The sequence below is a fragment of the Sylvia atricapilla genome, chromosome 13, assembly GCF_009819655.1.
Source record: "Sylvia atricapilla isolate bSylAtr1 chromosome 13, bSylAtr1.pri, whole genome shotgun sequence".
NCBI classification, from domain to species: Eukaryota; Metazoa; Chordata; class Aves; order Passeriformes; family Sylviidae; genus Sylvia; species Sylvia atricapilla.
Window position 1 is genome coordinate 13,953,984 of NC_089152.1, and position 13,569 is coordinate 13,967,552.

General features: G+C 40.0%; 1 protein-coding gene across 6 annotated transcripts in view; it reads left to right on the forward strand.

Moving 5' to 3' along the window:
* Positions 1-5,407, forward strand: part of AQP9 (aquaporin 9) — a 28,367-nt gene extending 22,960 nt beyond the window's left edge. For all 6 annotated transcript variants that reach the window (XM_066328512.1, XM_066328508.1, XM_066328510.1 and 3 more), the window contains one exon: positions 1,845-5,407. In XM_066328512.1, coding sequence (XP_066184609.1) covers positions 1,845-2,007 — 163 coding nt within the window. In that variant the 3' untranslated portion in view covers positions 2,008-5,407. The remainder of the gene's footprint in view (positions 1-1,844) is intronic.
* The last annotated feature ends 8,162 nt before the right edge of the window (positions 5,408-13,569 follow it).

The window sequence follows — 13,569 nt, forward strand, 5'->3', positions numbered from 1 at the left end:
GGCGAGGAGCGCTGGCGCTCCCCGGGGCTGAGCACCGGGCACACCGGGCGCCGAGGGCACTGCGGGGCCTTCGGGGATCTCTGCAGGTCACTGGCGGCTCTTGCTCCTGTGCCAAAGGCACAGCACATGGAAACTGCCGGTCCTGATCTCATTGCAGTGCTGGCAGCAGCCCCTACAAAGGCTTTACGGCCAGCATCTCAGCACAGGGGATCCAGGGCGCAGCTGACAGCGGCCGCTGTAAATACTGGCCTTGATCTGGAGAAGGTCATGCAGGAGCTGACAGGGCACAGGCCTGCCAAGAAACACCTTTGTTACACACCCATGTATAAACACCTCACGCAGAAGAACACATGCAAGTACTTGATAGAGCTTTTGTTCTGTTGATTAATTCAATAAAACCTTAGTCCATGCTCGTTCCAGAAATTCAAGTGCTCAACAACCATCCATGATTGAAAACCAAACAGATTTATAAATTCAGTAAAACAACATCAGAAGGTATTTTATATCCTCAGGGCAAAATAGAAATAATTCCAAAGGTTAAACATAAACATCCAAGGCATTTCTGAACAAGCAGTAATAGTACAATCAATAGGGCATCAACATTCTCCCAGTTCTATTCTTGCAGTGTGACAAACACAAGTTCACTCCCGCAGAAATCCATGCAACTGAGTACTGAGTAATTCTCCTGACAGTTTAAAAGTTTCCCTGCAGCTTCCTGTAAGGCTCCTCTCATAGATTAATTTCTCCCTTTGTATTTCTGGGAGAAAAAAAAAATCTCCTTTTTCAACACGCATGAAACAGAGGTAGCTAGATTTTCACTGGAGACTCACATATTCAATTAATACAGCATATTATCAAATCAAAACACCTTAATGCATCAGTACAGTGAAGAGACTCTGTGCTCTGAAATGCATACTCAGTTTTTACTCTCTGAATATGGACCCCTAGGAAAAGGAGAGCAATTCTACCAGCCAAATATTCCTGCCTAAAGAGCTTGTTATTTATTGTTTTATACAGTTCAATGGTGGAGTTCTTACTTTAAATATACCTGAAAATCTACATACTTAAAATTAAATCCTCGTACTTGTGTAAATGTAAACATTTCAGTGGAATCAGCATGCTGGACTTTCTTAGTGAATACAAAAATTCTAAGTTTAAGATTTAGGTGTATAAAACTTCTAAGTTTATTTGCCTCTTGCTGAAAGACCTCACATTTTAAATGTAGAGATAAGATACTACATAATGAAATCTGAGTCTTGACCACTCTATTCAAGGATAATCAACTTGACACTCACTGTGTTTTATTACATTGCTTAAGGTAAACATACTCAAAATTCAGTTTAATTTATTATGTTTGTCAAGAGGAAGATAACACATACTATTGCAGGTGTGAACTTGCAAGTTTCCATGCAGATAAAATAAGCCACTTTTGCAACATCCTGAAAAACTTTTCACAAGCATCTGGGCACAGTACAAGTCAAGGTTGCTTGGCAATAAATCTGTCCCTGTTCATTTCACTGCAAGTCGTGAAAGAGGCTTTTCACAAGGGAGAAATCATCCTCTGTCCCCAAACAGACATGCAGTAAAAAGGCCTTATTTTCTAAAATGCAAGCACAACACACAGACCAACATGTTTGGTGCTTGTTATTTAACATTTCAATCAGAACTAGCCTGGGTAGGGCAGACAGGGGTGTCACCCATTCACAGAAATGTGAGACAAAAGAGAAAGGTCTACACTACAGCGAGTGGCACATCCCCCTGGACCTGTTCAGTGACTAATACACTGAAAGATGCTCATTAGAGTAACAAATAGCACTAATTCTTGTACTTTTTGTCTTTTACAGGGCTGGTAATAATTGGTGGTGGGTTCCTATAGTTGCACCTATGCTGGGAGCTGTGCTTGGAGCAATGATCTATATTATTTTTATTGAAATGCATCACTCAGATCCTCCGTCAGAAGAAGAAAATGATGCACACACTAAATATGAATTGACCAATATGGCATAAGAAGTGAAGAATTTTCTCTGTCATTTTGTTGTGCGGTTTTTATGCAAATGGTTGTTTGGACCACTGTATGAAACCCATATGCCTCAATTAGAAATTCACCTTTCAAAGCAGAAACTCTGTACAGAAGTTCAAATTTTGAGTCTTTCCTTGAAACATCGGGCTGATCACATTCAAAATTGGTGTCCTGAGTATGGGCAGGATAAAATGTCCTTTTCACATGGCTTTTAGATCAGGTTATCTCCTAGATGCAATTGTAGCAAGATGATGCACTGACCTGTTAATTCAACTCATATGATCTTAATTATGTTGCCTAATTAACTGAAAATAGTTGAGATATTGATACAAAACTGCATGCAGAGCTAGTTAATGGGTTCAGTGCTGAATTAATGTGCAAGAACATCACTCACTTCTTAAGAATGACTTGCCTAAACATTTAAAACAATACCCAAATTGGCTAAATGTCAATTGAAACAGTTTAAGATAACTTTGCTAACTTTTATGGAGCCACTATTGACCAGGAAGAAATCAACTCCTCAGTGAGCAGGTTTAGTAACTCACAAGAGGTAAAAAACTGTGTGTTGTAAGATCAGCACCAAAGAGACAAAGGGTAACTTCTGCACAGGGTCTTCACAGCATTAATGCTTAGTTATTTTTAGACTATTTACTTGACCTTCATGCTACCCAGCATTAAAAGCCTTATGTAGAACACTAATCTGAATCTCTTCCACTGTGCTTTCGGGATACATTTCATTCCTGTGGAGATGGCCCAGCAAGAGGCTGATGCTGTGCAGAGGTCAGCACAAAGCCTATGTCTGTATAAGCTCTAAAGAGTCCTGCTGCTGCTGATTTACGTAGGTGGATTTCATCTGCATTGTGGGAGCAATTTTTAATGTGGTAGCAGTAATTAAAATTAGAAACTGGTCTCAGAGCTAGTCCTAGATCTGAATTCCCAAAGGAAGGCCAGATCCACATCAGAGTTCTGATGTGTGGGTTCTCTCTCACTAAGAAGAAATGGTTGGACAAATATCCCTTTCTAAATATCCAACCTTGAAAATGAAATTATCTCTACTTAATCGTTGTGAATTGAATGTATTCAGTTAAAGTTTATTTCTATTGTGTGCATCTATTGATGGTTGGTGGTGGTGATCATGAATAAACAGACATCCAATTCAGCAATGTTCCAGAGCTACTTTCATGGCTAAACTTCAGAGCACCAGTTCAATTCACACATTTCAGGGTGCTCTTTCCTACGGATTCCTTATAACTCTGCTCTCTCAAATTCCACACTACATTCCTGATTTCACTCGTGAAGTGAGGAGTCCTTTGTGATGCCACTAATAGCCTGTGCACTTTTAAGCAGAATCTTCAGAAGATGTTTACAAAACACCGTGCCCAGAACCTGCCTCAGCATTTGGGGCTGATCAGGCCTTTGTCACTGCTTTTCTTCATCACACTCCCTGGGATGCCATGCCAAATTCATGGCAGCAAAGGGACAGACACAGCAGGTCAAGCAAAGCTCTGCTTGCTGCAGCTCCAAGTCAGATATTGCAGTATACTTGGGGGAGTATATTTCCAATTTTAATTATGTTTTCAAGAAAACTTACATAACTGTAATGAACTCAGGCTGCCCAGAGACATATCAGCCCTTGGTAAAATGCTCATTTCATTCAGTGTGTCTCTGCTGTGTGTTAAATTCTGCTATACCCATGCACATCTGACTGCATCCTTGTATCACTGGCTGGAGAGTCTCAGGACCAAGAAGGGAGAGCTTATAGAAACAGTTCTCAGTCTGAGCAGAGAAGAATCAAAAGTAAAATGTGAAAGTTAGTCCTAAGTTTAGACCTTTTGCTGGCAGCAGAGACAAGCTGGATCTCCTGCCCTGCATATTGATAAACTGCAGCTCAAGGAAGATGGTGTAAATGCAGTCGCAGGCTGATCCTTTGTCTTACCCCAGCCCTTGCAGTGAGTGCTCTCTCTCACGCCTTGGTGACCCCTGGGGCAGGAGCACTCCCAGGTGGCTGCCAACCTTCTGTGTCTGGAGAAGGATTACAGAGGTAGGAACAGTCTGAGGGCTGCCCTCAGCTCTGGAAAGCACTTACTCTTCTACTGACACAAACATCTAATACGAAATATCTTTGCAGAAAATAAAAATAAACAGCTAATTAACCAGAAGTAGCCAATTTTATCCAAAATGTAGGGCAGGTTATCACTTGTGTTAATATTTTGCATCGTCAGTAGGCTCCATATGCATCACTATAGTGCTTCTTCAATCCACCATGGAAAACATGGGGGAAAAGGAGAATACAGGTCAGGAATGAGAAAAGGACAGTTTGTTTATACAGCCTGCTCAGGGACTAGCCCACACTCACTGTATGCCTGTGCATTGGCCAAGGGACATAAAGTTGTTCATTTTCTCAAAATCCTTTTGATCACAACATGTTCTATCTATAAAACAAAACCTTGTTTCTCCTACTCATGCCATGCCTATGCATAGAATTTCTGTATGAGTGACATTTACTTGTCTGAAGTTATTAGCATGCAAATCTTAAGCAGTGACACCATCAGTGTGATAGCATAACAATGTCTTAAGCATGCTCTCAAATTGTTGACAATTCTGTGTTTGCTTAAAGAATGTAAATTTTAATTAACATTTTTAACATTCTTTGGGGACACATGGTATTAATACCACAATTCATTCTGGATTCACAAAAGACAGAATTTCATTCAGTAACAAGGTGTTATAGACCTGTCTCTGACTGACAATTTAAATTTCAAGGAATGAATTCCTGTTTTCGGGACAAATCTCAGCTGAATCTTTACTACAAAGCCATGACCAGTATCTCCAAAACATAATGGGAACAATAACAATCACCTCATTCCATAAACTTATACAGAGATTGGCTGTTTTATAAAAAACAAAAAAGTACTTTGACTTTGCATGAACTATGCAACTTCCTAATATCAGCTGATATTCAGTAGTCACACTTATGTTAAACTAATAACAATAACAGTTGGCAACAAGATTGTCTAGCTGAAACATGTTCTGATTAATGAGTTAATAGTAACTAGTCTTGATTTTAATGTTGGAAGAAATTAATTTCAGGGCATTGCTCAACATTCATTTTGGGTTTGTTCTTTTTGGGAGCAGTGTGTTTGTTCTTTAGAGCTAAACTTAGTACTGGAGTAATTTGCAAATGGCACTGAGTTAAAAGTTTGCTACTGCATGTTGTTTTATTGAAGTCAGTAAATTATTCACAATGGGTGGCAATGCAGGCAAGGACAAGGGATCAGAGAACGGAGCTCAGAGTACGGCAGACATGGTACTTTCTTGGATTTTTGTCTGTGGATCTAGATGTTCAAATATTGTGGTTCAAGATAAATACAGTCAATTCCTAATAAATGCATTCCAGTGCTATTTTTATTTATATAAAAGAAATCTCCCCTCTGGCACCTAAGGACTTAGGAAATAAATAGCTGCCTGTTATGACCTACAATGTTTTATAGCCTTGTGCTGGAAGAACAGATGGACTAACAAGCTGGATTCCCAGAGCACAGCCCCAGTGACAGACTCTGTGGCTCAGCAGCAGTGCCAGAGCAGAGCAGTGGGCAGTGCCAGGCCAAGAGGCACCAACACCAGCAGGGCCTCCTGCTCTGGCCCTCCTCTTCCTGCCTGCAGCCTGCCCTGCGACACTTTCTGCCACAGCTTTTCCCCTGCTCTAACGACAGCCAGTGCCCAGGTGGGATATTTTGCTGAAGTCTCTCTTCAGAGACTGCTTTTAGGCATACATGTTTCACATCAGATTTGGCCTGCAGGGCTTACAAAATGCCCCTGGCTAATTTATCCATCTTCTCCTCTACAGATTTGTAACAGGGGCATGCTTTGCTTGTTTCATGTTAGAAAGACCTGTGCTGTGGGAGCAAGGGAACGGATAGGTGCTTCAAATTTACTCTGAGAGCCACAAAAGAAAAACAAAACAAAAAGCCCCAAACAATACCCCAACAAAAGCATATGAAGTGGCAGCAGGCATTTTATCCTCTATCCATCCTGATGAGCTTCATCCTCCTACCAGTCTTTGTGATTTCTGTTCTATTCTCTTTCTTCTGCCAACACTATGTGCTGTGCTCTGTCTCCATACAGCACAACACATCTCCAGAGATTTAAATACAGTGTGCTTTCCTCAGATACTTGTGAATCTTAGAAAGTTCTCATGAGAGCAAATTCAAGTTTCACCTCACATGCTTGTTCTTTTGGCAGTTGTTTGCATTTTTTCTCCCCTCTGTTCCCACCAAACAACCTTGTGCTGGAACATACAACAATTAACTAACTTCCAGTAACAGCTGCTCTTTTTCTGCTTAGTACAATTGTTATTGCATAAGAGAATGCTTCTTTAAAACATGCACAATTTAAAAAGCTTTCTTTTTCAAATCACTACTAAAAATAGTGCAGGATTAACCAGAAAAAAAAAATGCAGTGCCCATCAGTTAGTACTTTGGATTTTTGTCTTCTGTTCTGTGTTTACAACTTGTTAAACAAATATTTTTAATTATTGTTCTGTGAGTGTTAGTGCCTTTGCTTGTTTGCACAGTCTAATAGCATAGTCTCAGAGGAGAAAGTAGTAGATAAATATTTTTACCATGGCGTTTCTTTGTATATTTGAATCAAATATTAGAGAAATCCATATAGTACTAAGCTGGACATGACATATTTATGTAATTTTTCTCTCTTTGCTGACCACAACTTCCTTCCAAAGGTGTGCCTAAGATGAGGAATATGAATAACCAGCAGCTTATATCAGCAATGATTTCTGACCGCCTATGAGACACACATTCATGTCTTGGGTGCAGATTCTGACATTCTCAGTACCATTAAAAGGACCAGTTTGGGCACATCAGTGTTGTAATTTCCTCAGCATTAGGCACATAGTAGTCCAATAGGTGAAGAATACTTTCCCTCAGAAATAACAGGACTTTTTTTACTGCACAGCTCTTCTCAGGAAACCTTGCCTGCCTTCCCATTATAAACACGGCTGTGAATGAAAAAGCAGTAAAAGTAAACAATATGTTAAGACTTGAAAAGTCAGCATCTGAATAGAAGGAAATGAACAATCTCAGCCAGAACTGAACAGATGCATCACTTTCTGTAGCATGACCGAGGCACCAGACAACAAACATGAAGCCCAAGCAGCAGCACATGCTTGGCAACAAGCACTGCTAAATTAAAGAGGCAGGTGTTTTGTTAATGCCTTTCAAATAGACTTACAAAGCAAAAAAATGTGGTGGTGGTGTTTTCCATAGCAGAGAAACAAAATTTGATTCTTTGAACCCCCTTACATTATTGAAACAAGGAGGGGATCAAGGGTGGGGCATGAGGAGGAAGAATGGAAATCTCAATGGAGAGAAGAGAAAGCACAGTGGTAACTTACTCAATCTCCAGTGCTGTGAACCCAGCTGCAACTGCTTAAAAGAGGCAGTATGGACCTGTCCATTAAAGCCATACAATTTAAAGTAAAAAACTGTTTAATCTTCATTTTTATCTCAGATGTTCAAGACATTAGCAACTGATGGCTACACACTGCAGGAGACTTCTGCTACAGAACCATTCTGCCACCTAAGGCAGGAAACCTGTTTGCCTTCAGTGAATTGAGAATTTCATCTCATGCACCTGTATTCCCCTGGGGGTACATGTTTTTCAGGGCATAGAATCAACATGTTTTGAAGATGTTTGCACTGTAGAACAGCTATAAGAAACACAAATAAAGAGAGACTTGAATCCAGCTGCCAGGTTTCCATGGAATCTCAGGGAATAAAGCAAGTGCAAAGGTTCCTCCAGCAAGTCTTGGAGGAGGAAAGTAGAATAGAAAAACTTTGACTCAGAACCACATTGTTTTCACAGCTATGAATGCTCCAAAGTCACAGGCTATTTGCAAGTGTAACATATATGCAAATACCTTCAGCACCTCAGAGGCTTCTAATCCAAGAAAATATTTTATGGCTGAACAAAATATGGATATGAACACACACTTCAATCTGTTCTGACACAAAAATACAAAATCTTTCCTTAAAATGGAAATAATTTTAAGTCCCATTTGCTATCACAGGTGGTTCTTTGAAATTCAGCGCAGGAAGTCAATCATCTATTTTAAAACAACTGAAATCTACCTAAAAGATTCACCACACCTGAAAGTGGACCTATAGCCTTGTCTTCTGCCAAGTTTTTTTACCTGCTTTTCTGATACAACTGGCAGCAGACCTCTGGTTCTCTCTTGAGCTCCTTGCAGAAGTCTTTCACATCCACTGAGCATCAGACACCCCATAAAATATTCCATTTACAGGAAGACAAAAATCAATTTTAAGGCAGATTTCAAAATACACGTGGTTCCACGCAATTTCAAAACATATACTGCTAGTACTAGTAAACTGGACTTCCAACAATTCAAATGGCAATTACACTCTTTTCCCCTGCCTTTGATCAGATGTGTTGCTTACAGAAACCTGGCAGAACAATAATTATCTCACTAGGACAGATCTACAGTACACAGACTTTGGATTTCCTACCAGGGAAATCCTAGAACAAGAGACATAGTGCAGGTATTGGTGGATTTTATTTCTTGTACAAGATTGACCCTGAGAAACACTGTATTACAGGATATGATGCATAAATCACTAACAATCAGCTTGCCTTCCAGTTTTGGAACAGAAAGTGTTTAAGCTTAATAGAGTTCTTCTTTGTACATCTGGCTTCAGGCAATTTCATTAGCAATTAGAAAACCAGAAGCAATGTATTCCTAAAAGATACGAGCTGAACTTCAGGGTACAGCTATCCAGGGTGTGTCAGAAGCTCTCTTCACATGTAGGAACTTAACTTCATGCCCAAATAGCAGCTCTGTCCAGCTTAAAAGAGTGAGAAGTCATAAAAATACGACAACCTGAGCCTCTCTGATGATGTCTTAATGTTACCATGACTGAGATAATCATACTCAAAAATAACTAGCTAGTTTTACTTTAAAACTTATTTTTCTTAATAGATTTGTAACATTACAGTCTCTGTCTATGAACTTTGCTACTGTCATCATTTTCACTGATGCTTCTGACGATGTTCCCCTCTGTTCCAACTCTCCAATATTTATTTTTAAATAAACACAAAGGAGGTCCTTTCCTGTGTGGTCTTATAATAAACATCTTCCTTCATGAACATCGCCCTCCTCTGCCCTAAGATACACAGTGACACTCCCCACAGGCATGTGGGAGAGCAGTGTTACACACCAGACTTCTGAAAAAATTGCAGCAGAGTCAGCTCTGGAGGGCTTCATCCCACAGACCTTCCTCCTACAGACTTCGGGAAGTTTTTCACTGTCAGAAGAATTCTTTATTCTGTAGGGCAGCTTTATCAAAAGCAGTGTCTAGCACAAAGGCTCTACTGCTACCTCAGCTTCATTGTTATGGAGGAAGAGGACCACCAGCCTGCCTAGGAGGGCTTCAGTACTGACTAAAGGTGTCCAGCTGTTCTAAGAGCCAGAAAAAAGCTTAGACTGAAAAAGAAATCTATTGTAGCATTTAAACATAAGGAGATACCTCAGGCATGTGACTTGTCTGCTGAGCATCTCTGGCCAACAGGTACTAGACACATACCAAAGAGGGGAACGTAAGTTGTTGAGGCTGTTGCCATAAGCATTTACCTATCAAAGAGAAGTTCCTGGTGAAAGGCAGCCCATTTAAAGAGCACTTTTTTCAGAGTATCAGCATTGCAGCACCACCTAGATTATTTTGTCAGTTATGTATCAAAAGCCACAGGACTTGCAAACACTAATAATAGCCCCATACTCACTAGTAGATTTTTTTTTTTTAAGCAAAGCCTGTTTTAAGTCTCATTTGGACAGGATGTTGTTTATCACCATTACTGTATTATTTTTTTTTTCAAGACTGTGACAAAGTACTATAAATGCTAGAGAAACATTATTTTGACATAAAATATACATTGTAACTGTGAGGAGTATGGCAAGATCACATTAATCCTGAACATTTTGTTTATCTGTCTCAGTCTCAAATACATGGACTATGTATTCATCTGGCTCCTTGCTTATTTGAATGTCTTAATTAGGACATTTTGAAAATCTTAACAGCTCTTTAAAAAGTTATTTGTAAGAACAAGGTCTACTGTGTTTTCACAGAGGTGTGGCTCCTGTAGTCAGCAGCACAGTAAGTGTGAAATAGAGTAAGCAAATGCAATGCACATAGGAAATGCCACCACGGGTCACTCACTGTCCTCTGTGCCTAAGTGGTGAGGACAATGACTAGGATGTAAGGACTGAGTGATGACATGTTTTTGCTACATGTTTGTGTAATGCTAAGCACAATCATGAGGCCCCATAGTACTGGGATGATAATGACCATAGCTTTCCTGTGCTACCCCAGCATAATGCTCCAGCCCTCTGTGGTAGGGGGATACATTAACCTGCACTATCCATGCAGCCCCTGATCTCTCTGAGAATGCTAATATAACACAATACAGTTTATAACTAATGCTGAGCATGAAGGTTTTGGTGACTGGACAGATTTCCAGTAAACTGCGGTCACCCTGCACCAGGCACACAGTTTCAGTTCCTTGTTACCTGGAGAAACATGTAGAATATGCTTACTAAAAGAAGAAAACTATTCTTCACATTTTGCACTGAAAGCACAAGACTTAGTTATACCCAGAGATATAAGACCCTTGCACTAATTGGGCCAACAGTCACAATATTTGAAAACTGTGGTACACTTGGACAGGCCATCTGAGCACGACTACAGTGTTCATACCCCATTACCAGGCTCAAAGCACCCTAATTACATTGTTTGTGTACGCCTGAAAAACTTCATGCTGCTTTTGGACAGGATGACAAGTACCTCTAGGGAGCATCATGAAAAGGTCATGTGTATCTCACAAGACCATAAAAAAAATCCCTAGACTTTTGACAAACACATTAATTCATGCTGAATAACTCACATTCCAGCTATAGTTCTTTTTTTAGGTTATTTGTTGTGCTTAAATAAAGAAGTGCTGCCAATTTTGAAGTATTTTAAAGATACAAAGGTAGCTGTTCTCTTCTGTGCAAGAGGCTGTCTCCACTATACCACCAGCTGCCAGCTAATGGAGCTGCAGGGAAGGAGCCAGAACATGGCAAAGTGACCCGTACTGGAATGTGAGCTAAATGCTCCACCGTGAGCTGGGGAACTCCATGTTAAACTGATCGGTTGTTTTGTCCTCCTGGGAACCTTAATAAAATCTTGACAGTAAAGCAAATGCTCATTACTGAGAGAGCCCATCAGAATATCCCAGGTCAGCAATGACCTGATCCTTAAGGCTTACTCCTTAGTCAATATCTGAGATTTTCCTAAGGAATAACTACTTTTTACTACTGCAGTGTTGAAGGGCCAAAAAAATTAGAGAGGCAAGGTTTGCCCATGGAAAGCAGAATGGCCCCTTAAAATGACTTACTGGAAAAGTACTCGACAAAATGGTGGAGACTGCCACCAGACAGAGCTGTGATAAGGATTTCTAATGGGAAAAGACATTTTGAATTTGGTAGCCAAGTTATGGAGACCTACACACCACTGTTTTCCTCAAGAATTGTTCTGGATGATGTTTTTCTGCATACTCACACTTAGAATAGACCAAATACAAAGCAGCAGGTGTAAAGCAGGCTGTGGGCATGAATGAAGTATATGGGAGCATGACTGTTTAAATCACAGCTAGGCAAAAATTACGGGCTTACTAAAGATTACTTAAAACTGGATCTTCAACCAGAACTATATTTCTTTTATTCACTAGAAAGCTCTACAAAAAACCAAGACATTGTCCTGTTCAATTCTTCAAAAAGAATACTAGATTGTTTTGAGCTAGTCTTACATGAATTACTTGCATACTTCAGTAGTTGGGTGCTTATAACAATAGGAATTAAAAATATGGAATCGATATTTAATCTGTTTTTATCATGGTAATAGCCAAGACTGCCAGCAGGAAAGAATGCATCAGAACAGTATGCTTCTAGTCAAACTCTTTGGAAATGTGCAATACTTAGAGTAGTTGCCAGCATTTCCATTGACAACCCAGATTTAGAAAACTATAAACAGAGAGGGAAACATTTTTAACAGCTAACCTTCAGCAGATAGCCCCCACTAGAAAGTAATTTGTACCTTTTATAAACATTAGGCCATAAAGACATGATGACATGTTTTAGTCTCAGTGAAACATGTTACAGAAAATCTTGACACAGTTTACTTAACCCCTCTTAGACACGTAAACCACATTTGACCTCCTCCAAGACACTTTCAAATACCACATTCACTCTCTCATTAGGGAAAATATCCAACCAACCAGGATTATCCAACCAACTTCAGAATTATGAATAGATTATAATTTTCAGGTACTTTTGAGTTAATATTCAAGACATCAAAGCAAGTCAGTTTTGAAATATAATTGATACAATTTTTTATTGCACTTCCTTGCTTGAATTGATTTCTAAAGCCTAGCCTATAGCTTACTCTTGAATTTTTCAAAAGTCGAGGCTACAAATCAAGTACTACTCTATGTGAAATGAAAAGTTTACCCCAAGCTGTGACTAAAAATGAAGTAACATAGACACTTTTAAAAAGGCCTACCCGTTATCCAAGAGCAAGGCTGAGAAGAAAACAGAGATGTCTCTTCAATGTTTAGGTGCAGAAGGCAAGTCACAAAAAGGAGGCAGGTAAAATCCACAGGACCTAGAGGGATCCCTAAAACTATGACTGCTTCTGAAGAAAAAGTTCAAAATCTTCCACATATTTTGAAAGAGCTGGAAGGCTGTACAAACCCAGGACACACAGAGCAGAGACCCTCATCAGATCTGACAGTTGTTTGGTGAAATCAGGAGACTTCCTTTCTGCTTTTTCAACCTAACCAGCCATACTTGTTAAAAGGCAAAGGAAACAAGATGCAGCTACAGCCAAAAAGGAGGGAAGAAAACTTGGAGCAAAAATTCTTAAAATTGAAAGTGCTAAAGCCCTTGGCAGAATGCAAATACCTGTGTCCTCAGGTAGCTGGGGAGGATTTGCTGTCTTAAAAAAGCTGCAGTTCTCCAGAGACAATACCACACTCCTTACACACCTGGCTGAAAATACTCACTTGGGTGTCAGGAGTTACACAGTCGTATTAACAAAGCTTCAGCTGGGGTTTATGAGCCTCACCTGTTCCTGCAGTTAACTGGCCAAGGAACACCTGCTGCCACTCTGCCCACACCAGCCTTTGGCCCCAGCTGGGGGCTGGGCTGTCCTGAGATAACTTTTCAGTTCCCATCCCAATGTACAAATCCTGTTACTTGTTGCTACTATTTATAATTCTTGATTAAGCAACTGAAGGCTGAATAATTACCAACTCCAGCATGTGGAAGGTCTCAGCCCTGCAAGGATTTCAAAATCAGTACCACAGACTAAAAACCCTTCTATGCAAATAGATCTCAGTGCCATGAAAGCTTACTTTTCTGCAAATTAACATCTGCAAACTGCCACAGGAGTCCTGCAGCCAAACTTCCTCCCTTGCTGTCATCA